The sequence below is a fragment of the Lissotriton helveticus genome, chromosome 4_1 (genome assembly GCF_964261635.1).
Source record: "Lissotriton helveticus chromosome 4_1, aLisHel1.1, whole genome shotgun sequence".
Lineage (NCBI taxonomy): Eukaryota > Metazoa > Chordata > Amphibia > Caudata > Salamandridae > Lissotriton > Lissotriton helveticus.
The window spans coordinates 797,168,254-797,193,989 of record NC_136063.1 but is presented as its reverse complement, the minus strand read 5'-3'; the positions used below and the strand labels follow the sequence as shown (position 1 = coordinate 797,193,989).

The 25,736-nt window shown below is 47.6% G+C and overlaps 1 protein-coding gene across 1 annotated transcript in view; it reads right to left on the bottom strand.

The window, feature by feature from the left end:
* The window catches only part of ROCK1 (Rho associated coiled-coil containing protein kinase 1), a 2,099,493-nt gene that overhangs the window by 1,529,479 nt on the left and 544,278 nt on the right, over window positions 1-25,736 (bottom strand). Inside the window, exon 9 of the mRNA XM_078687444.1 lies at window positions 12,178-12,269. Coding sequence (XP_078543570.1) covers window positions 12,178-12,269 — 92 coding nt within the window. The remainder of the gene's footprint in view (window positions 1-12,177; window positions 12,270-25,736) is intronic.

Below are 25,736 nucleotides of genomic sequence, written 5' to 3'. Positions count from 1 at the left end.
ATGTTGAACTAGCAGGATGCAGGAGGCCATCAGGCCCAGAAGCCGGAGGGTCATCCTGACTGAAACCCGGGATAGAGGCTGAAAGATCTGAATCATATCCTGAATATCCAGGACTCGCTGCTCGGGAGGATAAACTTGAAACTGTGTCTAATCCAGAACCGCTCCGATGAAGAGGAGCTTCTGAGAGGGTCTAAGGTGCGACTTCGGCATGTTGGACAACCCCAGAAAATGTAGAAGGTGGCCGTAGTCTGAAGGTGGGTGACGACTGCTTGCAGCGAGTTCGCCTTCAACAACCAGTCGTCGACGTAGGGGAAGACTGACACCCCTGACCTGCGTAGGTGAGCTGCGACCACCGCCATCACTTTCGTGAACACCCAAGGGGCGCTGGTAAGGCCGAAGGGGAGCATGCAAACTGAAAATGCTCCTGGCTTACCGTGAACCGCAGGTAACGCCGGTGGGCCGGCAGGACAGGGATGTGAAAATATGCGTCCTGCAAGTCCAACGGTACCATCCAGTCTCCAAGGTCGAGGGCAGCCAAGAGTTAACATCTTGAACTTCTCCTTCCGGAGGAAGTGATTGACGTTCCTGAAGTCCAAGATGGGACGTAAGCCCCCCCTTGTCTTTCTTGGGGACCAGAAAGTAGTGGGAATAACAACCACGTCCTACTTCTGGCCCAGGAACCCGCTTGATGGCCCCCTTGGCAGAGAGGGCCATAACTTCCTGCTGGAGAAGCGCAAAGTGATCCCCCGACATACGGTGGAACTGAGGTGGCATGGCTGGGGGGTTGACTCGAAAGGGAGGGAGTAACCCCTCCGGAAGAGTTGCAGGACCCACTTTTCGGAGGTGACAGAATGCCAATGGGAAAGGTGATGTCGAATCCTGCCGCGCACTGGAGTGGGGTGCGTCCCAAAGCTCAGACTATGAAGGCTTTGAGGCGGATGTTGCAGATGCGGAGGTGGACTGACCCTCACGCCGGCCCCCTGAGCTGCCACGGCGGCCTCCACGCCCACTGCCGCATTTGGTTCTGCAAAGGCTTTTGACTGAACGGGCGGGCAAGGGCGCCCCTTCCATGGCCACGAAAGGAATGAAAAGTAGACGTGGCCAGCTGCGTGGTGGAAAGACCCAAGGACTTGGCCGTAGCCCGAGAGTCCTTAAAACGCTCCAGCACACGGTCAGCTTTATCGCCAAACAGGCGAGTGCAGTCCAAGGGCATGTCCAAGAGCGAGCTCTGGACGTCTGGCAAGAACCCGATAGATCTCTAACAGGTGTGGGAAGCGCCAGTCTGGGAGATGAAGCACCACAGTCATAGAAATTGCCCTACCTAGGGAGTCCACTGTGTCCAAACCACACTGAATGGCGAATTTACCCTCATTCTTACCCTCTGCCACAGCCTGGGAAAGCATAGCACAGCCTGGACCTCTTCAGGACACTGAGGCAACACCTGAGCAACAGTATCCCACACCGCGTGGGAATAGCAGCCTAATAGACATGCGGTGTTCACAGACCGCAGCCCCAAGCTAGCCGAGGAAAACAATCGCTTGACGAACTGCTCCAGCCTCTTAGAGTCCTTATCTGGTAGAGCCGTGGGAAAGGTACTCTGGGACCTCAAAGCTTGAATGACCAGGCTCTCGGGCGTAGGATGAGTTGTCAAAAAGGCAGGGTCATTCGGCGCCGGGGGAGGACGCCTGACGACGTTCTTATCCACAGGGGCCCCTGTTGCTAGCAGCGACCAAGTGCCCAGCAAGATATCAGTGAGTGCGTCATTAAATGGCAGCAGTGGCTCCAACGAAGGGGACACCGCTCGGAGCACCTCAGTGAGGAGATTAGTCTTTAGGGCCACCGTAAGGAGATAGAGGTTGCGTACCTCAGTTGCCTAACTGAGCACCACTGTGTAAGAGGTACCCTCCTCCATGGTAGGCAGGGAAGAGGCAAACCCCGGGTCATAAGCGACATTGAGGCTGCAGGCCTCCTCCAAGTCGTCTGCCCAATCCTGATCAGAGTCACACTGACGAGCAAGAGGGTCCTCGGGCCCCTCCAAGTCGTCCTCTACTTCCGCCGTATGTGGCACAGACCGCGGCGGCAGGGCAGGGACCGGGGAAGGAACAAATGGTGTCAGGAACGGTGTCGGGAATGGCGCCGGATGAGGTCGTACCGGCACCATATCCCAATTCGGATCCCAGGTGGGGACAAAATTATCCTGGAACCGGGGCAGGGGTGGGACCAATGGCACTCACTGCGGAGCCAGAGGCGGAGCCGAGGATGGCGCCAGAGGCCGCAGCGTGGGACCCAGTGGCGCTGTGGCCGGAGCCAGCGGCGCTAGGTCCTGCAGCGCATCGGGCCGGGGCCGGAGCCGCGGCCCGATAGGATCCTGACACGGGGAACAAGGGCGCGCCGACAGGAGCTTGAGGCTTAAACAGGCAGTCCATGGCAGCAAGAAATTCTTGCACCGGTGCGGGAGTCGTCGATGGACCCGGGTAAGGTGGGTAGGTCGCTGGACTCCCAGGCTCTGAAGGAGCCGCAGGGGCAGAACCCCTGTCCCCCTCGTCCGCATCCGGGGACCGATGGGGGTACGTCAGAGAGCGACAATGCTTCTTCGACTTCTTTTTGTGTCGTCTCTTACCCGAATATGAGGGTGAAGACTTGGAGCCCAAGGAGCAATGATGGTGGCCCCGCGAGCGTTCTCTAGAACGGCCCCTGGACTGCTAACTGCACTGAGACGAGTGCCGAACCTCAAGCAACTTCCGGCAACGGTCCCTCAAGGCCTTCGGGGCAATGGTCCGACAGTCCAAACAGGACTGGGAGTCGTGGTGGCGCTCCAGGCAGTAGAGACAGATATATTGCGACTGCAGGCCCCACAGGACTTAAAACCAGGCATCCCTACGTGCACCAGAGAAGACCCACAAGGACAAAATTCCCCTAAAAGATAGTCAAAAAGTGACTACGGTACATGCTCTAACCGGATCTGCGCTTACTGGCACAGAAAAAGAAAGAACTGACGTCAGCGTGCATGGGTGGCACCTAAGTAGTCTCTGTGACGCCATCACGGCGCTTAAGACGCCAGCGACGAACGCAGAGCCGCATGATGCCACCTACTGACGCGCAGAGGTGCTGCTAGCAAAGCTTTCCGTATCCAGTCTGATGCCTGGGGATATTCTAAGGTAAGTAATCTAACTAACGTGTCTTTCAGATAACAGGATAGCTGCCAATGACGCAGTCTTCATCAATGATGGTACTTTCATCAGCAACGATTTGACAGGAAATCAACAGTCCATATACATTTCTCAGGCGTAGCCGATGCATTGGTGATTCACTCTCCCGCTTTTCTAAATAAACAGTAACCATGATGGAATAGAGAAGGTCATATAACACGTTTCCAGGAGTGTACTTTGATATGAGAGATCTTTTATTGATGTTTACAGGAGTGTACTTACTTTGCAACGCTGGGTCCTGAAGATGGTCTTGTGGACCTGTGTGGCCTTTTAAAGACCGAAACGTCAACAACATTGCACCCTTCTTGTCTATAATTCCCAGCCTTTGGGTGTTGGGAAAATTGATGAAATATCATGAACTAAGGACTGTTGTTTACACTGACCATATCAGTAATTTGACAGTAGGGTGTTGCACTACTGCCATATCCATATTAAACTGGTGTACTGAATGGGACTGAGCTAGTAGGGACTGTGTTGCTACATACAAAGTTTGTCATGTACATTAAATGTTATGTTCTCTATGAATGTTTTAACATTATTTGATGGAAAGTCAATTGGAATTCCAAGGTTTTGAATATATCCCTGGTTGGTTTATTCATTTGTTCACACTTGTGGCTGAACTAAATGTTAAATAGTGATATAAATAATTCCTCAGGGTACATTTGAATATGTTATGGAAAATGAACTTAGTCAGTGTGAGAAGTTGGCCTGGTATATGATGTTCACTATTCTAGTGAGCACCTTGCACCAGTCCAAACAACCCTTATGTGATGGTTGTAAGTGAACCTTATAGACCAGCTATCCTAGAGCTAGCGTGGACAGAACAGTCTTAGGCTAAAAGACTCTTGAGGGCGTGTAAAGCCAGCTGTTTTACCATATGTAACCCCTTGAATATCAAATGAAAGGACACCACACAGGATATATATAAAATATATATGTATTTATTCACTAACACACTCCTCTGAACTCTTTATGAGATCAGGGGCAGAGCACATAACAAGTTATACTCAGAAATACTTTAAATAGCACAATTTACAGTTAGGCCCTAGGGGCGCGTAAAACCATATACTAAGTAAGTGGTATAAGAACCACGACTTTGGAAAGGGAAAGGCGTAGGGCTTCGAGGATCGCTGGGGCTACACTATCTGACTCTTAGGTTAGGAGTAGGAGGCCCCCAGGCGGCGCATGCAGAGTCAGTACTCTCACGCGAACGTCAATAGAAAGTTAATAGGAACGTAAAATGGTAAGTAATGAAGTTTTAGGACACTTCCGGTCTAACTAGGATTACACAACTAGCAAAACTGGACACTAGGATAGTCAATCCCTACAGGACCACCAAAGTACTCACGTTACCTCACCCACGGGCTGCGGGTGCATAGGTGTCAAAGTGTGTCGGGTTTTCTCGTCGTTTCCTATGGAGCCTCGGAAGAAGATGCTGCAGGCAACCAGGAGGAAGATGTCCGGGTGGATCCAAGGGTGGATCTAGGATGAAGATGATCTGAAAGCAGAGGGGACAGAGTCTAGGTCACTAGCCAGTGACCGGGTGGAACCAGGAAGGAACCAGATGTCGTCGAGGGGCAATCAGGTGCAGATGTGAAGCTTGTCGTTGCAGCCACGCGGACCAGGAGGCGTCGAGGACGACCAGGTGCTGTAGAGGAGCTGTCCCACGAAGGTTCTCGCAGATGGAGGGGTCGACTTCAAGATTGGAGCCAACAAGCCTAAGCAAAGGCAACCCACGCAGGATACACAAAAGGCTTCTGGTGCAGACCAGGAGGGTCTGAGGTACTTCACCTTTTCAGGGAAGCGAGGGCCAGTCTGGAGCAACCAGACCAGCGATGGATTTTCAAAGGAGTCGTCGTCAGAGGGCTACTAGCCAACGGGCCAGCAACCGGACAACGCGTCGAGCAGAACACAAGCAGAAGGGCCCCATGCAGATCTCGTGGAGTGTGGAGGGCTGGTCTTCGGTGCAGGTGGAGCTCGGTGTCGGGTTGTCTCAGTCCCCAGGGCACAGCTTCGAGGATGCCTCAGGAGCTGCGCTGTTAGCAAGTTGCAGACTTTCCAAGTTGCCTTCTTCCACGAATTCAGACGCCTTCCACGAAACTCAGATGTGCTGGAGTCGTGCAGTGGGGTCAGAGGAGTCCGGGAGTCGAGGTCTTGTCAGGCTCTGCGCTCGAGTTCCGGCAGGAACAAGGACAAAGCAAGCCGTCGAGTTGCTGGATGGTGCCTGGTTGCCCAGGGTGGTCACTCCTTGGCCACAAGGGAGATTCTTCAGTCTTTAGCTTCAGTTGAATGTCGAAGCGTCCAGAGTTTCGTCTTCAGTTCGATTCCAGGATTAATCTAAAGTCTCCTGGGTCAGCTCCTACCTTTATACAACTAAAGGGGCCTGGTTTACTCACTAGGTCCCTCCTATGGGTGGGAACAGGAAGGGGGGTGGTTACACACCGTTTCCTTTGTGCAGTTTCGCGCCAGAGCTGGGGCTGGAGTGCCCCAGCAACTGGTTTGAACTGGGGTATGCATGGAGCACCTTGTGTGCCCCAGGCATGTCTGATTCTATTCAGCCCTGTCCTACCCAGTACACAAAATCCTGTCTGGGGTGGTGCTCGCACCTCTCCAGGTAGGAAACCTATTGTCCAGGCCTCCCTCGCTGGAAGGACTCCCAGCAGCAGGAGGTCAGACTTGTGTCTGTGGCAGCAGCATCCATTTTGTGACACCGGGGCTCTGGTTAACTTTAACCGGGATAGTCAGCCAAAACATGTCTTATCCCTCTAGAAGGGTGGAATGCTACCCCCGTCGCCAGAATTGGCGAGGGGGTAGTATTCCAAAGCGTATGACACCTTACACGACATGTTTGGATAAAGCCAAACCAAAGTTATCATTTAACCGCGAGGTTCATAATGCACAAGAGTATATGGTATGGCAATATCATAAAATAGCTAGAAGGACATGGTTCCGAAAGCTGCAGACAGGCTCAGCTCATGCTAGAGCACCATCTCACACATAACCAAGCACTCTGCCTCCAGGATTGTTAAGGCCTGCCATAGGAGTAACTTATAGGTTATTATGTGTCTTTATATAAGGTAGGTATAGGGATACTATACCTAAGCAAGGGGTGATTACACGACCTTGCCTCAGCTGAGTGATCAGCCAGTTGTGTCAATTTAGGTGGCCAGCCAGGGGTGGCATAATATATGCTGCAGCCCCTGGTAGGCCTTGGATGCACCTATGCCCTGGGTACCTATAGTACACTATACAGGGGCTCATAAGGTGACCTAATATCCAATTGGAGATGTACCTAGAGTACATGGAGTCCATTTTACAGTGAGAGCAGATAGCCTGGGACCCTGATCAGCAGGATCCCAGGCCAACTAAGTTGAAAACCAGCTAAACACAAGGCAAAAAATCTGGGGTAACCATAGTCAGGTATCCACCTTCCTACAGTCAGCACGATATGTTAATTGACCACCAGCACGTTGACGTTAATTCTTGTTTTTTGACTGCTTCCCAACAATGCATACAGACACAAACCAAGAGATCAAAGACTGCAACAATTTCAGTACATAGTACATTTGACCATTTTGGAACCGTATTAATCACTGCACTAGGTACTCAGGGAGGAAGATGAGGAATCTGCAGTAACTTATGTAACCACATAAGTGATCAATACCAAAGGATGCTAAGAAGACCCTGTAGTGGCTCTGAAGGTGTTAGCCACAGGGAAGCCGCTCAATAGAGCAGTGGACGTAACCATAGTCTTGTTGAATGGGCACAAACACCCTTATGGAACATCATTCATTGCGAGGGTGCAGCAGCTGTTTATACAAAGGATAACATAAAATAGCACTTTTTGGACTGCAGTGCCCTTTTAGGCTATAGCGAAGGCCACAAAAACTTTGTGATGAACTCTGTCCTGTCATTAGTAGTCAATGTTAATATATCGTGCAGGCTTGGGATCCAGTTTAGGTCAACATTCCTGCTCCTGAGTTGGATACCGACAAGGAAAGATGTAGAGTAATAGTCTGACACAAGGAATGCAGAAACCACTTTGGGTAAAAAACATGGGCAGAAACGAAAAACCAAATTATCTGTATAGAAAACTGAAATGTGGATTAACTGATATGACCGGAGATTTTCTCACCCTACACCCATACGTAGGCACCACAAACAGGACTGTTATCGTAGTACGGGATCAAACCTGGCAACTGTGTGTCCAGAAAAATAACAAAATGCCATCACGAAGGTCAAAACAGGATTACAATTTCCCTGATGAACAATAAGCTCAGAAGCAAACCTTTCAAAACATGTACCATAATGGCAATATAAACAGGGAACACTGGTCAAGTAGAAACACGAAAGCAAACAAGGCCACCAGATAGCTCTTACCTCTAGCCAATAGTTGGCTTTAGTGAACAAGAGACAACACAATTGTAAGATGTCAGGAAGGCCGAATTATTAGGGATTTTCTGCCCCAAATTAGTCTAGTGGCTTGTGCAGATAGGTTTAGTACCAGGCTCCACAGCTGCCAAGATGTTGTCTCATCAAGAAGGCCAAAGGACTCTAGCTGGCACAGCTCAGTCATCAAGCATACAGGTGCAGAGTATGAGGACTGGGGTGGAGGACTTTACCACATTGCTACAAGAGCAAGTCTGCACATGAGACCTTGATGGTCAAGTGCGGAGTTCCAACAGACCGGCATACCAGATATTCTTTGCCTAATCTTAGGCGATCAGAATTAGCGGCACTCATTGTTTCTGCATTTTCCACAGGACCTTTGACACAAGTAGGAGCAGCAGAAATGACACAAGTCTAACGTGATGGCTTCTGGCAAGGAATGATTCAGAGGAGGCGTATGGCACAAGTCTGAGGACAGTTTCTGATCTGGGAAGTTGAAATGGAAAGCCAAATCTGAAGAAGCTCACATTTGATAATGTTGCAACTCTCTACTCAGCCCCCACAGAGCTTTTGCACCAGCTAGGAGTGCCTCTGCTGGCAGGATTACATTGCACTTCCATAGGCAAATAAAATAATGTACCCATCAAAAACGTTATGACTCACACCAGCCTGCCTATTGATATAATGGGCGGTTGTGGTGTTTATCAAAATCTGTACAGTGCTATCTGAAACAGAGGGGAGAAAGACCTTCAGGGCAAGGTGAACAACCGGCAGCTGGAACACATTTATGTACAGGGGCTGATCTAATAAGGACTAAGGGCCCCACAATATCATTTCGCCCAGATGAGCAGCTCAGCCCAGCGATGAGGTGTCTATAACCATATAAGCCAGAGTCTGCAGGGTACAGACTGGGTGACCCCAAGAAGGTTGGAGGGGTCCATCCAACAGCGCTGATTCTGATGCACCTACTAGAAAATCTGCACCTGGATCAAGAGTCTTCCTTGGTGTTACAGCCACTGTCTCCTAAGACACCGCTGGAGGGTTCTTATCCACCACCACAGTGAGGTACCAAGGAAGAATGAGGCCTAATAGGCGTAAACATGCAGGGCTGGGATCTGAGCTTTAGTCAGACACATCAGAATCATAGCCCAAAAATCCACAATTGGAAGGGAAAACTGGAACATGAAAGGAATGTCCTAGAAGTCCAAAAACATCAACCAATCTCCTGAGATGAAAGCAAACAAGACCTGAATCAGGGACAGCATCTTAAAATTGTCCAGCCGAATAAACATGCACGCAAGACTGAGGACCCAGAAGAGGCCTCAGTCCATCTTGGAAAACAAAAAGTAAAGGGAGTAGAAATGATGTTGCACTCTCTTGCAGATGCCCCTTTTTCCCACAAAAGCGAGGGCTTCTACAGTCAGGATCAAGACATGAGCAGGTGTGCACGTACTGAGAGAAGGAAGGAGGTCTGTTCAGGAGTATAGGCAGGGAATGACATAGCACTGATGTGGCAGCTGGATGGCCAAGAAATCCATTGTGATCACCTACAAATGGGAAACAAAATATGAGACTTCATTCCCACCAGAAGATGGTGTTATGAGAGCAGGATAGAGGGATTTAGAAGCAGCAGAGTCTGCAGGCAATGGGGGAGACTAGATGAGCTGCTGCTGCATCCTAGATCAAACCCGTCCATGAATGGAGTAGTACATATGATGAAATGTGTCAACAGGCTGAGACTATAGGTGTAACTAGGACTGCGCAGTACTAGAGTAACCAGGGCAATTCCAATAATCTTGATGGAATTGCCATGCACTGGAGGCCAAGCCCAGCCAAACCACATTACAGAATTTGTTTTGATGTTTCTAGACAGTCACTCACCAGGTAAGGAAATGGATTCTTCATGTGCCTAGGTAGACTAACGACTGTGAGTTTCAACAATTTCCATAAGCATGGAAATTAGTACCCCGAGAGGTTTGTGTCATTAGTTGTGTGTACAGCCAAGCTGCTGGAGGCAAAAACTTTAAGAACCAAGGGGCTAAGTTTCTTTGACCCTTTCCTGAAGGGCCATAGGAAAAGTGTTTGGGTTCGAATTTGGGGATGAATGCTGATCGACCAAACGCTCCTGTGACAGCTGGGAGAACAAATTGTGTGCATTACCTGAAGCTGGCATATGCCCTCAATCTTCCAATGGGCTGCTAAGCGGAGTAGTTCTCCAATGCAGCCATTATGGGGTCTATATGTGCCGGGGAAAACAGGAGTAGGCCTCTGCAGAAATATGGAGGGTTGCAAGATTTCCACTGGAATATTAGACTTCACTTTCACAAAAGCAAAGTCCCTTCCAACACTTTTAATGCTTTTCAAACAAATGTTGTTCAAGAGTGGACATCCTTCAATGCCTTTTTCTGGAGAATTATACAGGCCAGTGGCATTTTGCAAATCCAAAAATGTCTCATCAGGAGGTGATCAACTTCAGAGTCACTTTACTCCATGGAACGTAGAAGAGAGAGTTTCTTTCCAGTACCACTGTTAGTGTTTCTCATGGGAATATCTCTTAGGAGCATGTTTCCTGTAAGGTAGGTACCCTTTTGAAAAGGAATTCTACTTGGGGGGCGGGGGTCTCCCAGCACCTGACAGCCTAGGAGGAGCAAGAGTTGCGGGCTGTGGTATTGTGTTCAAAACCCAGACACCTAATGCAGTTATAATGGGAATACTAAAAGGACAATCTTGCTGCTCAGTCTGCCATGCTTGAAGCCCAAGGTCATTTGAGGAAACATTTGAACTAGTCACTGTCGAAAGGTGAGAATTTTGCCACCGAGACAGAGAGCGTGCATGCTCTGGGACAGTGGCATTGAGGCATGAAAAAACAGGAACTGAGTCAGTGGTGTTGGTAGGTACCTCACATATTCTAAAGAAGTCACAACCAGAAGAGCAGCTATGGGTGGAGAGACAAGATCCCACCTGGAGACGCTGAAAAGTAATTGTTCAAAGAGCAGTAACCCTCTCGCTCTGCCAGACTGTCTTACCCCAAACTCCGTACACAAATGCAATAACATGAACTACTAAACTTAAAAAATACAGAAAATCCAACATTACTAAGCCTGCTTTCACCTTAGATTCACCTCTATGCGTAGCATTGTGCAATAGCCATTGAACCAATGAGCATCAGCCAGGGATCAAACTCAGCCTTAAGATGATAGGATAAGACAGCCTTCACATAAATTTCATGAAGCTAATCTATACTTCCAGCTTTCCAATCTGAAAAAAACTCCAAGGGTTCCATCTTGTCTCCATCCATTCCTAATTTTCCATGGAGTCGCTTGGGACTCTACTTATAGATAACAACAAAATTCACCAATATATCAATGACGCACAACTCTAATTAAAAGTCTCCACCACTTGAAACATCAAACATCTCAAACATTACCTGCATCTCAATCAGGCCTGGATGGATGAACTCAACTAAAGGTCAACCCCACCAAAACAACATTTCTGCTTCTTGAAAATAACAAGTCACAATTAGCCTAAAGCTGACAGCTGGTTCAAAATGAACCTTAAGAGGTTTGAACCACAACCCAACATTAAGTCATTATCAATAAATAAAATAAAAATGTACAACTTCATATCGAAATGCAAATGTTTGTAAGATCTTGTATATTGCATATGCAATTAGTCAACACTATATGAGTCTGGTTTATACTTTACCAAACTATCTATGAATAGAGTGCTAATCCTTCCAACTCTTAATGGGAGTATACATATTCTAACAAACCCAACTCCTCATACGGGACATAAATCAATTACAAAAAAATTAAAAATAGGGATAGAAGATTTGGTGAAAATAATTAGGGGTGTGCGACATTAATGTAATTTGCTTTTGCGTAACTATGCAAAATGTTGAAGAAATCTAAGAAATGCAAGGTTAGCATTTGGTGCTGTGTTTTTAGCAGAAAATGCATCCTCGCATCCAATGCCTTTCATGGTACAAAAATAAAGCAAAAAATAAATAAAAGCACCCCAAACATTCGCTTCCCGAGGCCTAAAAATGATAAATGTACCTAACAATTCATGGCAAACAACAAGATATAAAGGAAGCTTTCAGAGCCGCAGTTTGTCTAGAAATTGCAGGCTTGTAGGCTTGGGTGACAAATTCTTTGTGGGAAGAGTTATTCAGAAAGCGTACAGCATTGCCTAATTCATATACGCAACACCATAGTATGTTGTTTTGCTTTTCTTAAAGGATATGAGACTGCACAACGCAGTTAAAGCGAGTACTCTTCCTCAAACTTAGGAACGCACTTGGCTGAATACAGACATAGTGTGCTGTATAATTTGAAAAAAAAAAGGGTACCCAAGTTACAACAACGTATGCCACCATTAAATGCATTAAGGACTCGCATATGATTCAGACGGCCTATTTAATAATGTATGTGACACTATGGCAGACCCAATGCTGAAAAACGAATATTTGCTAACTGAAGCGACTCTGTGGTATTTCGAAAAAAATGTGTTGCAAGCAGAAGCACAGCAATAGGTAATCATTCCTAAAGAATTTAGATTAAATACGAAACCTACTTACTGTCTCTTAGACTATCCCACGACCACTGATCATTTTTAAAGAAAAGATGGCGTTTGATTTCTTCTACACCATTGCGTCCTAACCTCACTTCCCTGCATATGAAAAGAAAAAGAGCATACAATTGATGTTTCTTCGGCAGAGTGTTCCAAGCACCCCAAAATACTATCTTGTCCTTGACAAGGGTAGTAAAACAGAATCATATCATTTCTTTTATTCTGGGCATCAATGTAAAGATGTAAAATACTTTGCATCAGTAACAAAAGTCAATGATTCCTTTAGGTACATCTGCTTTTTGTCAAAAACTTCAAAAATATGTTTTGGATTATCAATGTAGATTTTTGCATATGCAAGCAACAATACAGTACACAGATAGTTCATTTCAAATCACAATCCCTATGTTCATCCCTGACTTACTTTGTTGTGTTATAACTCTATAAATTCAACTTCCAAAAACTAAAACATTTTTCGTTCAAAATATTTCTGAAGGAGAATTACGCAACACTTTTTGCAACCTGCAGTATAGCAAAAAGTGTAATAATGATGCATCTGCTCGCTTCATTAACATAACACAAACATCAACTAGTCAGAAGGGCAGGGAGAAACCTCACCTTCTTACTGGTATCACACCATTCAGACGCCAGTAGCATCCAGATCTACCCACTTCCATCTCAACTGGACTTGATTAGCCACCTCAAGCCTGATAGAAAACATCACCAGGACTTGAAGGCCTCACACCCACACCCCATTCAACCCATCTAGCTTCATCCACAACAAATCAAACCACCCACACAACATATCTGAAGACAGCCAACCAACTTTGAGACTTCAACCCAAGCAGTGAACAAACGCAATGTCACTTGCTAGAAGGAACTTAAAAATTAAGGGAAGGGGTGAATGAATGATCGCTAAGGTCACAGATTGTGACTTTCCCCAATCCCTTCACACAATTCAACCCAACGTGCAACAGTGCAACTACAGCACTGCTATGTCTCACAAAAAACACACCCTCAAACCACAGAATGTTCAAACCCATGAAAATATCAACTCTTTCCACCTTAAGCTGCATCTAGAATATACCCCATCTAACAACCACCCACGTCCCCTAAGTGTTTGCTCCTCCATCTAGATTAGGCCACATGTTCTCAAAGCACCATAAAGTCAAGAGAATCCAGGCGCAACAGCTAGAATGCTTGCTCATCAATGAAAGGTCCATCAACAAAAAACACTTCAATATTTTTTCAGGTCTCAGGAACCACGCCAGCTCTCACCTTCATTGCATATACGCAGCTCACCTAAGAGTCCGCACCCACCTGCTGAAAGCAATTCACCTGAATATCGTCTCATCAACAAAAATCACATTGGAAAATTTGGTAAAGGCCTAGCAAGCATACATAAAAAGCAATTAAACATAACACAAATCCAACTCTTGCATGTTCTTTCCTCTTAATGTATAGACCATCACCAAGCAATGCAAACGTTGAAGATGTCTTACTGGATAGAGAGACTGAGACTCTACTGACCCACCCCAACTTATACATCCCAGGACACCTCAACATATGGTTTGACAAGTGAAGACAAATCCAACTATAATCTCAACTATCACTTCCAACCTTGAAGCCTTCAACCTCCACCAAATTGTTTCTGGTCCAACTCACTCCACTGGACACCAATTGCATTTCACATTTCCACCCATGGGACAGGGAACAGGAACTTGACAACTTCAAACGAATAAGGAGTGTCCATAAAATCATTAGCTTAATGATCCACATACCCATCAGTGACACTTCAAAGACAGCAGCATCCACCAACAACAAATGCACAGACTGAGTTGAAATCCTCCTACATTAGACCATTCCTCAGGAAGAATCTCAACTCTTCCAAAGCAGCAAACTGCAGCACATATCTAAAGGCCTGTTCCTAGGTAAAATATTTTAAAACTATTTCTCCAAGTTTACTGATGAAAATGACTTGATGTAAGATCTGGATTCAGATCAGGTAAGAGGCACAACACAATCACAAGACACTGGAGAGAGAGACAAATTATTATTGTATAGGTTACAAAGTTATGGCAGAAGGGAAAGGCTTTTATCAGCTAATTAGTTTACTTTCACAAGAGTACTAGAGCAATGTGAAATGAACCTTCAACTATCGACCACTGTAACTGCCTCAACTAGCAAGGAGCATATTTCACTAAGCATTTTTAAATTGTTTTGAAGAACAAGTTACTTACCTTTGGTAACGTTTTTTCTGGTGGATACAGTAGCTGCCTGTGGATGCCTCACCTTTTGAATGACCCCTGCGCCAGCATTCCACAGAAACTTTTTTCTAGCTCTACCACGTCGACGAGGACGTCATAATGGCACAGCTCCGCTCGTGACTCCATTGGACGTCACCAGAACCACCAGAAGACCTATTCAGCGTGCTGACGACAGTTCGACCAATTTTTTCTTCTGTGCCTCTGAGGCGAACGGGTGGACCGACAACATAATTGGAGTATACACAGTATACAATATATACATAAATACACACAGCATGAAGAAAAATGGGAAAAGCAAAAGAAACAAAGCATTGGCTAACAGCAATAGCAAGTCCATCAAAAGACATAGGAAAACAACCATGTCAAATAACAAATACCTCCTTTGGTATACGAAGGTGGACAACTGGGAGGAGGGTGGGCCCGTGAGTAATCCACAGAAAAGCATTACCGAAGGCAAGTAAATTGTTCTTCTGACGGTTACATCTGCCTGTGGATTCCTCACTTTTTGAATTGAATCCCACAGCAATCCTGCTCCCGGAGGAGGGTGTCCACTTATTCATACCAAAAATCCTGCAGCATAGACAGTGCAAAATGGCAACACTCCTAACCTCCGAATCCAAGCAGCAAGGCTTTGCAAATGTGTGAAGGGTAGCCCACGTTGTCGCCTTACACATGTCTATAACAGGAACACCACTAACCAAAGCAAAAGAAGACTTGGCTCTGGTGGAATGAGCTCTAATACCTTCAGGCGGTTCCTTCTTGGACAAGGCATAGCAGATCTTGATGCATAAGATGATCCACCTGGACAGTGTTCGCTTGTGAACAGCCTTGCCTTTCATTTGTCCAATGTAGCCCACAAAGAGCTGATGGTCCAGTCCCAGAACCTTCGTTCTGTCCAGATAGAAGCTGACAGCCCTCTTAGGATCCAGACGAGGAAGTCTCTTTCCTCCTTGGAAGGATGAGGGGGTGGATATAAGGTAGGTAAGGTAATGGATTGCCCTAGATGGAAAGGAGTAACCACTTTAGGCAGGAAAGCAGCCCTGGTCCTGAGATCCATCTTTTCAACATGAATGGTTAAAAACGGAGGTTTAGAACTAAGAGCCTGAAGCTCATTTACCCTGCTGGTCGAGGTAATATCGATCAGAAAGACAGTTTTGAAATAAAGAAGCTTCAACGGGCAACTATGAAGAGGCTCAAATGGAGAACCCATAAGGAAAGTGAGTACAAGATTTAAATACCACTGAGGCATAATGAAGAGAATGGGAGGCAACCTATTGGTGAGGCTCTCAATGAACTTCATAACAATGGCAGACTTAAATAGAGACAGCTGGTCCGGAAAACAGAGTAAGGCCGACAAGGCCGACAAATAACCCTTTACCGTGGCCACAGCACAACCCTGCTGAGCCAAGGAAAGAGAGAAACTCAGCACATCAGACAAACGGGCCTTCAAAATATCAATGGACATCTCTCCACACCATTTCACAAATTTGGACCAGCTGGAGGAATAAATAGATTTGGTGAAGTGTCTCCTGGGTGATAAAATAACGTACACCACATCGGTTGGAAGAAAGGAAGAACTCAGGTTGCCCGTTCATTCTCCAAGCATGAAGGTGTAGGCTCTGGAGGTGGGGGTGTAGAAACTGCCCCTGCGAAAGGAGATTTGACCTTAGAGGGAGACGGAGCGAAGGGTGCGATGAGAGGTGAAGTAGATCTGTGTACCACACCCGTCTTGGTCAATCTCGGGCGATCAATATAACTTGGGCCCGGTCTTGGCGAATCTTCCTCAGAACCTGAGGAATCAAGGGTGTGGGAGGAATTGCATAAAGGAGCTTCATACCCCATTCCTACTGAAATGCGTCCCCCAACACTCCCTACATTGGAAAGTGGAGACTGCAGTACGAGGGGCAGTGCGTGTTCTCGTGAGTGGCAAATAGGTCCAACTGAGTAAACCTCCACATCCTGAAGATGTGATGGACCACCTTCGGATGAAGCTGCCACTCGTGACCAGCCGATAAAAGCCGATTGAGACTGTCCACACGCACATTTAGCACTCGTGTCATATGATTTGTCATCACACACATCTGATAGTCCTGAGCCCAGGACAAGAGACGCAGAGCCTTCTGCAGAGATGATACAAACCTATTCCTCCCTGTGTGTTTATGTACCACATCGCAGTAGTGTTGTCCGTACGCACCTGAACCTACTGACCGCGAAAGGAGTGAAGAAAGCCTTTTAGAGCTAAACGAATTGCACACAATTCCAGCAGGTTGATATGACCGGAGACCAAAGGCCTTTGATCTCACAATCACCCAGATGAGCCCCAACCCAGAGTGGAGGAATCCGTGATTACTCTGGCCACCGGTGGAGGAAGATGAAAGGGCTTTCCTTGCGACAGATTGCTCCCCACACTCCACCAAGACAGATCCGCTGCAGTGTCTCTGGAGATCCTGATTATCTCCCTGAGATCTCCATTGTGCTGTCACCACTGCCTACGGAGGTACCACTGGAGTACCCTCATGTGCCAGCGGGCATGATTGACCAACAGTGTGCAGAAAGTGAACAGACCAAGCATGTGTAGAACCTTCAGGACTGGAACAACTGCTCCATCGTGAAACAAAGGAATCATATCCTAATTGTCCCTTATGAACAGGTTGTGCTGTGAGGGCACCAAGTGAGATTAGGGCACATTTATCGATAAGCTGAAGTCGAACAACAGCTGTGCTGTCACGTGCAGATGATGAAGCACCATCTCTGGCGACTTTGCTTTGAGCAGGCAGTTGTCCAGATAGGGGAAAACAGGAATCCCCGACTTCCTGAGATGAGCTGCCACCACCGGAATCACCTTTGCGAAGGCCCGAGGTGCAGAAGTAAAACCGAACAGAAGGTCTACAAAATGGTAGTGCTGAGACCCCACTGTAAAACAGAGATACTTCCTGTGCGACTTTCGGACGGGGATGTGAAAATATGCATGCAGCAAGTCGATCTTCACCATCCAGTCCTCTTGTTACAGCGCCTGAAGAACATGAGCTAGGGTCAACATCTTGAATTTCTCCTGTTTGAGGTAAAAATTCAAGACACTGAGGTCTAGGATAGGCCTTAATCTGCCGTCCTTCTTGGGAATCAGGAAATACAGAGAGTAGCATCCCTGACCCCTTTCCTGCTCCGGGACCACTTCTATCGCACCTTTCTGCAATGAGACAAGAACCTCCTGCTACAGAAGCAGCAAATGATCCTCTGAACACAAGCCCTGGCAAGGAGGGTAAGGAGGGAGAAACTCCTGGAAGAGAAGGGTGTACTTATTTTCCACAAGATTCAAAACCCAAAGGTCTGAAGTGATAGATTTCTAATCTTGAAGAAAATGGGACACCCAACCCCCTACAGGACCAGCATGCTCCAAGATGGGGGATCTAGAGCGGCTTTCCTGTGGCACCAGTGGTGGGGGGCAGGAGAGGCAGAAGAGTAGGAGAAGAATTGACTGGATGCGCCTCACAGAGGACCTTCGTCCTTTACTCTGTAAGATCTGTACAGTGGATTCTGCTGCTGCCGAGGCTGCTGTTGCCCACAAAAGGAAGTCGCCTTACCAAAACCCCTGGTTTGGGACTGAAGACCCAATGATTTTGCAGTGGCTCTTCTGTCTTTAAATCTCTGCAGTGTAGAATCAGCCTTTTCACCAAAAGCTTCGATCCATCTAACGATAGGTCAAGGAGAGTAGCCTGCACATCTGGCAAAAACCCAGAAGACCTGAGCCAGGCATGCCTCCATGTGACAATAGAAGAACCCATCACCCTGGCAACCAAATCAGCAGTATCCAGACCAGACTGTATAACTTGACGAGCTGCAGCTTACATATCTGCCAGCACTTCTAAAAAGGAGCCACAATCAGTGTCCGGTAACTTGGGGGCAAACTGCTTGGTCGAATCCATTAAGGGGTGAATATACCTTCCCAACAAGCACTGTGGACTGCAAAGCCATGCTAGAGGAAGAGAAGACCACCTTGGTAGACTACTCCAATTTTTTAGAGTCTCTGTCTCCAGGAGCCTGTGGAAAAGATCCCGCAGATTGTTTGGAACAGGAAGCCTGCACTACTAAACTTTCCGGTGAAGGATGAGCAGAAAGAAAAGCAGGATTACCAGGAGCAGGCCTGTACCTCATTGCCACAGACCTTGAAACAGCAGGGGCAGAAAGGGGCTTCCGCCACACCTCTAGAATTGCCTCAGTCAAAGCCTCATTAAATGGCAAAAGAGGCTCAACCACAGAAGATGGGGAATGTAAAACTACTGTAAGAATATTTGGTCTGAACTCAGCAATGGGCAACTGAAGGTCTAAACGTTCAGCAGCCTTCCTAATAGCATGGTTTGGTGCTACATTATGAAAAGGCAAGGCCTTTGGTGATGAAAGCTCACACGCTCGATGAACTGTCTAGACCACTCGCCTCCTGAAGGCCCTCAAACTCATCAACAGACTATTCGACTTCACCTTCACCTTCCTCCAGCTGAAATTCTTCCTCTTCCAACAGTCTTTGGGCTTCTTTTCTTGATCGCAACTTCGGGACTGGCGTCTGCAGCCCCGAGCGCAGAGCCAGAGACGCCAGCCTCGAAGGAAGAACCTCTGATGTAGGCAACGGCGCTGATCGAAGCCGAGACGAAGAAGGTCCACCAGATGGCGCTAGGGACTGAGAAAACCTTGGAGCCGGAAACTGCCAGGACGAAATAGTCGGCATAAAGGGCATGAAGGTTGTCTGGGCATATTGCTGAGGAACACCCAAATTGAATGCAAGCGGACCCACAGGGCCCGACGGTGCACCGGTAGGGTAAGCTGCTCTGGCAAACATACCGTCCATCGCATTAAGAAAATGCGAAGGATCCGACCCGGTCCAGGAAAGGGCGGATAAGGAGCAGAGTCTGAATCCACTCGAGGCAGAGTAGGAGTCCGGGACCCCGGACCCAAAACAGGACAGTTCGCAGGCACAGGAGAAGACATCCTAGGCTCCTGAGAGTCTCTCAGCGCAGGAGATAACCTTGGCGCTGGGGAACCATTCGGCGTCGGTGACTGCGCCGGAGAACCCCTCGGCGTCAGAGAGGGAGTGAGCCGGAATCGCTTGAGGAGAAGAAGGCGACGGTGAGATAAAATCTTTAGACGGAGACCGCGAAGCTATACACTTCGATGAACGACGTTGGGAACCGTGCCTTCTCTTCTTCTTGTGTTTCATGCGAAGTCGACGATTTTGACTTTGAACTCTTTCGGCCCCTTTTCTCTTTTCTTGCCTTCACCATAGAAAGCAGCCTCACACTTCTTTAAAGCTTTCGGATTCTTCTTCCGACAACTGGAGCAGCCTCCGAAGTTGTGGTCCGAAGATAGACACCACAAACAGTCTTCATGGGGGTCAGTGATAGACATAGGACCCCCACACTCTCTGCAAGGCTTGAAACCCAACTTCTTTGATGTCGCCATAACACTGCTACACCTAGGGAAACAGAAGATAACTTAACTGTAAAGAAAACGGAGAGTCCCAGAAAACTGTTATGCGTCGACAGCGCAGAAAAAAAGTGAACGGATATCAGCACGCCGAAGAGGTCTTCTTGTGGCTCCTGTGACGTCATACGGAGTCGCGAGCAAAGCCATGCCATTATGACGTCCTCGTCAACGTAGGAGAGCTAGAAAAACGTTTCCGTAGAATGATGGCGCAGGGTTAATTCAAAAGGTAAGAAATCCACAGGCAGATGTGTCCATCAGAAGAAAACATTTTTGTCCATCTCAAATCATCTTTCATATGCTATATAATTTGTCACTGCAAAATAATTAGAGTACAACATTGCTCTTGTCAAAGATCCTGTAGAAATAATGGACGAGCTGGAAATCTGAAAGCCCTCACATCAATAAAGCATGAGCTAAAACAAACAGTGGACAAAAAGTGAGAGGCAGCTCTATTGCTCCTGAACTTACCATCGTCATTTGACACTGTGGACACCACACGCTATTACAAATACTGCATCTCGAAATATGTGAAAATGGCCTGAAGTGGATCCTCTCATACCTCAGAAATTTACAAAGTGTGCTGTATCTACCACATTTTAAATTAGACCCTCACACCCGAATTGTAGAGTCTATCTGGGATCCATCATACCTCCTTTCTTATTCAACCTCTGCTTAACCCCTTAATGGAATTCGTTAGATTTTTCAACCTCACCAGTTACAACTATGCAGACAATATGCAAATCATTGCAAAAATGGATGGCCAAGGAAACTATACAAGTTGAGATTTGACGACTGCTTCCATTCCTTAAAAGCCAGGATGATAAATAACCACTTAGCTCAACACCACACAGACAAAGATATTTCCTGAGGGCAAAAGCACTAACAGAAGCTTAATTGCCATATGGTCGAAGGAGCTCACTGCCCTTCCAAGTTAATCAGTGACAAGAAACCTAGGAGTAACCATGGATTCAGACACATTCTTGATACCACATTTAAATATGTTTGCAAAGAGCACCTTCTTATACATGAAACACTGTAAAGAATCTTCCCAGGTCTTGGGTACCACACAAAACCTAACATCTATCCTCCCAATCATACTCCCCTATACCTACACAGCACGGTACCAATGTAGGCAAGCACTTAAGAGGTCCACTTAGCCAACTTTATCTCATGGCCTGGTGGAAAGGATCGTTACACAGAACGAAAAATCCATTGGGGGATTAGTGAAACAGTGACTTTTGGATCAAAGACCAGGATTATGCTTCGTCCTTGAAGAAATACCTAAAGAACGGACTCTGGGTTGAGATGCACTGAAATCAAAAACTTAGCATCAATAGTATAGTAAAGTAGGATCTGCTTCCATGGTTAACACCACTTTTTGCTTGGTGTCAGTGTGTTTTTGGCCTAGTCTGCTGGGATCCTGCTAATCTGGACCCCAGCAACGGTGCTTTCTCCCCTAAACTCACATGGTAAATACTTTGGTACCTCCATGATTGGCTACTGGAGTGCCCCTGTAAGTCCCTAATATATGGTAGTAAGGTACCCAAGGCTTAGGTACACCAGGGGTCTCCCATAAGCTGCAGCATGTATTGTGCCACCCATGAGAGTCCACTTAAACTGTGACTACAGGTCTGCCATTGCAGTCTGTTTGAGTTGGTGATTGCACCTCTCACAACAGATATAAGTTTATTTTATCTGAGGTCACAGCACTCTAAACCTATAACTCATTACGAGATGTTCAACTATATAGTTGCTGCACCGAACCCAGTCATGCTTGGTATCAAACATGCTGAAATCATACCCCAACACCAATTCCAATGTTGGAAGTATGATCCCATGTACTGGGAGGCTCCTCAGGGGACCCCCCTGTACTCCTGGTAACAGCCTTTCAGGGTCTGCAAGCAAGTGCTGCTGCCAACCACAGACACGATTCTGCCCTCCAGCTGCTGAACCAAGCTCAAACAGGGGAAGGTAGAACAATAGGTTTCCTGTCACAGGGAGGTGTGATCACCTCCCAGTCAGGACTTAGTGTACTGGGCTGGGGCGCTTGCCAGCACCACCAGACTGCTTTGAAGGGCACATTTTGATACTCCAGTATGAATCAGTTCAGGAAACCTTGGTTCCACCTCTGGCGTTAAAATGGACAAAGGACATAGGAGTATCCTCCCATCTGTCCAGCCTCTCCTCTGGGAGGAACCCCTGCGTTGTTCCAACCCTTTTCTTAGGGTACTTAAGGGCTCCTCTGTGGGTGGGTCATCCGATTCGTCATGGATCAAGACTCAACCCTGAAACTACATTGCTTTTCAATTGTCTGCACACTTGGACGTCGACTGGAACTGAAACTGCATCAAGGAAGACTCATGCTGTTCATGGTCTCACTGTTCAAGTCTTCTTTGTCGTCTGTGTCTGTGCTTCATCCAGGTTCTCCAGAAGACCTGTGGCCATCAAGGACATTCGAAAAAATCTCCCTTGGAGTGAAGGAGTCACTTACCTGCATCTGCAGGCACCCCAATGTAGCGGACCAGTCTGCAGCTCCTATATGGACTTCCCGAGGCCCAGCAACACAGTGGTGCTTCTCCAGCTCCCTAGAGGCCGGACATGTCTTCTCAGCACTTTTGAGGACAATGTCTCTCGTCTGGGCCGCTAGGACCAAACCCCTGTGCACAGCGTCGACTTGCTGTTACCAAGGCTTGTTGGCTCTACACATCAGAGATCTTCAGGATACAAGAAGCTCTAGCACCTCATCCATCGAAGATTAGCGTCCTCACTGCGTAGTCTGCACCGCGGGCCTCCATCTTTGGTGAGCTGCTGGAGGTCCTCTTGCAACTCCTGCACCTTCAGCCTGTGGGTACTCCTGAGGGTCTTCTCTTGCTTCAGTGGGCTCTACTCGCTTGTGCCAGATCGGACTCTCCTGCCTCTGGAAAGTTCCTTGGACCTTGCTGGTCCCAATGTTTGCTCTTTCTTGCCTTCCACGCCAGTTGCGGCTACAAAGACTTGTTGGTACTCCCGATGGACACCGAAAACCTAGACAAGGACATCCGACATGGGACAGCTCATGCATGGCTCCTGGTCTTCATTAACATTGCTTGGTCCTCACAGCTGCAGCAACAAGGTCACTGTTGACTCTTCAGTACCTCTTGACATTGTTGGGCCTTGTTCTTCCGTGCCTCCTGCTACTACAGATAGTCTCGTCATTTCATCAATCTTAAACTTCAACACACGGTCAATCCCTTTGATTTTCTTCCCACAGTCTTCCTGGGAAGGAGTAACTTCAGTAACAGATTTGAGAGGAATACACATGTGCAACAACTGCAGACTGACAACATATCATTCTTCCAGGACACCATTTAGTCCCTGTGCATGTAAACACAAGACGTTGATGGGAAATCCATCACTAACCACATCGCCTGCATACTCAAATAATTCTGCATCTGAGTGGGAGAAGATCTGCACCCTTAAACATGGCTTCCAATTGAATTGCCGTTTCAGTTTTAGTGCACTGGCAATTATAACTAACAAATAAGAAGAAATACAAGAGAATGCACACACAACAAACTAGAGGTAAGGAGATAGTTGCACAAGTTACTTACCTTCAGTAACGATGTATCTGTAAGAAACATTAGTTAGTGTTAGATTCCTTACCTTAGAATATCCCCAGGCGACAGACTGGATCCGGAAAGTTTTCTTCAGCAGTACCCGTGTGCATCGCTAGGCATCGTCTGCGGCTCCGCGTCCGCTGCGGCGTAGTGATAGCCGGGATGACGGAGTACTTAGACGCCGCTCTTGCGCGCTGACGTCAGTTCTGTGCATAGCTTTCCGCTCCAGTAACGCAGAGCCATGATAGAAACCGACACTGGTGCCATGAAACTAGGGACCTGAAAGGGATGTCCTTAACCCTAGATATCGATTCACAGAACGGGGAGGAAGGGTGGGGCGGTAAGGAATCTAACATAGGGGAGAGGAGTTGGCCTAACGGCTCGGGCGCTCGACCTCGGACCTGGGGATCTGGGTTCGAGTCTCGGTAAAGACGCCAAAACCTTCTGTGATTCTAGGCAAATCACTTAATCTCCCCGTGCCTAAAATGAATGTGTGTCCGTCCTCATGTAACGTAACTGGTGCTATGTAAAGCGCTCTGATACCTGATTCGGTTCAGGTCTAGTTCACGCTATATAAAACACTAACTAATGTTTTTTACAGATATATCGTTACAGAAGGTAAGTAACTCGTGCATCTGAAAGAAACACGTTAGTGTTAGATTCCTTACCTTAGAATAGATACCCTAGCAATACCAACCCCGGAGGTGGGTCTGCAAACCAAGATCACACCAGAAAGTCCTGGAGAACAGAACGGCCGAAAAAGCCATCTCTCCGGACTTGGCTGTCCAGGCAGTACTGTCTAGCGAACGTGGCAGCTAGGCCCACATAGCTGCCTGAAAGATGTCCTGCAAAGGGACTCCCCCCACCCAGGCCAGTAGTAGCCACCGTGGCCCGACTGGAATGGGTGCGCAGCCCAACAGGAGGCTCGTTTTTCACCAAGGAGTAGCAAACCTTGATGCACAAGACGACCCACCGAGAGATGGTCCACCAGTGCACCGCCCGTCCCTTCTTAGCAGTCACGTAACCAACAAAGATCTAGTCATCCACCCGGAACTGGCGTGTGCGATCTAGATAGAAGGAGAGCGCACGTTTTGGGTCAGGATGGAGGAGCCTCTCTTCCTCCTTCGAAGGATGCGGAGGCGGAAAGAAGGTGGGCAAGGGGATGGACTGCCCGATGTGAAAGGCTGTCACTACCTTGGGCAGGAAAGAAGGACGAGTCCTCAGAACAACCTTGTCCGGATAGAAAGAGAGGGAAGGAAGTTGTGAAGATAGAGCCTGGAGATCACTCTCTCTCCTGGCAGAGGTGATGGCAACCAGGAATGCAGTTTTAAGAGTCAGAAGACAGAAGACAGTTATGAAGTGGCTCAAAAGGAGCGCACATCAGAAAAGTCAGAACAAGGTTCAAGTCCCACTGAGGCATCCCGTAGGGAACAGGAGGGAACATGTGCGTGATGCCTTTCAAGAATCTATTTACAACAGGGGACTTGAAAAGAGAAGGCTGATCAGGAAGCCGTAAGAAGGCTGAAACGGCCGAGAGGTAGCCCTTGAGTGCCCAGAGCAGAGCCCTGCTGGGCAAGAGAAAGAAGGAAGAGGAGAACCTCAGAAAGGGGGGTAGAGAGTGGATTCACAGCCTTTGCTGTGCACCATGCCACAAATTTGTTCCACCTCTAGGCGTATACCGTTTTTGTGGAGGGACGCCTGGCTGCCAGAATCACATCACAGACTTCAGGAGGCAAGTCAAATGACCTCAACTGTCGCCACTCAATCTTCACGCATGGAGGTGGAGACTGGACAGGTTCGGGTGGAGGACCCTCCCCTCCTGCTGCGACAGAAGGTCTTCCCGAAGAGGCAGACGAATCGGGGGATCGATTGACAAGCTGAGTAGCTCGAGATACCAGTATCTTCGTGCCCAGTCCGGAGCCACAAGGATGATTTGGGCCCTGTCTTGCCTAATCATCTTCAGCACTCTGGGCAGAAGTGGTATAGGCGGAAAGGCGTACAACAGACCGCAGCTCCACTCGCGACGAAAAGCGTCTCCGAGCGAGTGCCGCCTTGGAAATTCCAACGCGCAGAACTGATGACATTGCACGTTCTCTTCGGTGGCGAATAGATCTAACCAAGGCTCTCCCCACTGCTGAAAGAGACCTTGCCCCACGTCTGAGTTCAGACGCCATTTGTGATCCATCATGCACCAGCGGCTGAGTTCGTCCGCCCTGGCGTTCAGGGAACCT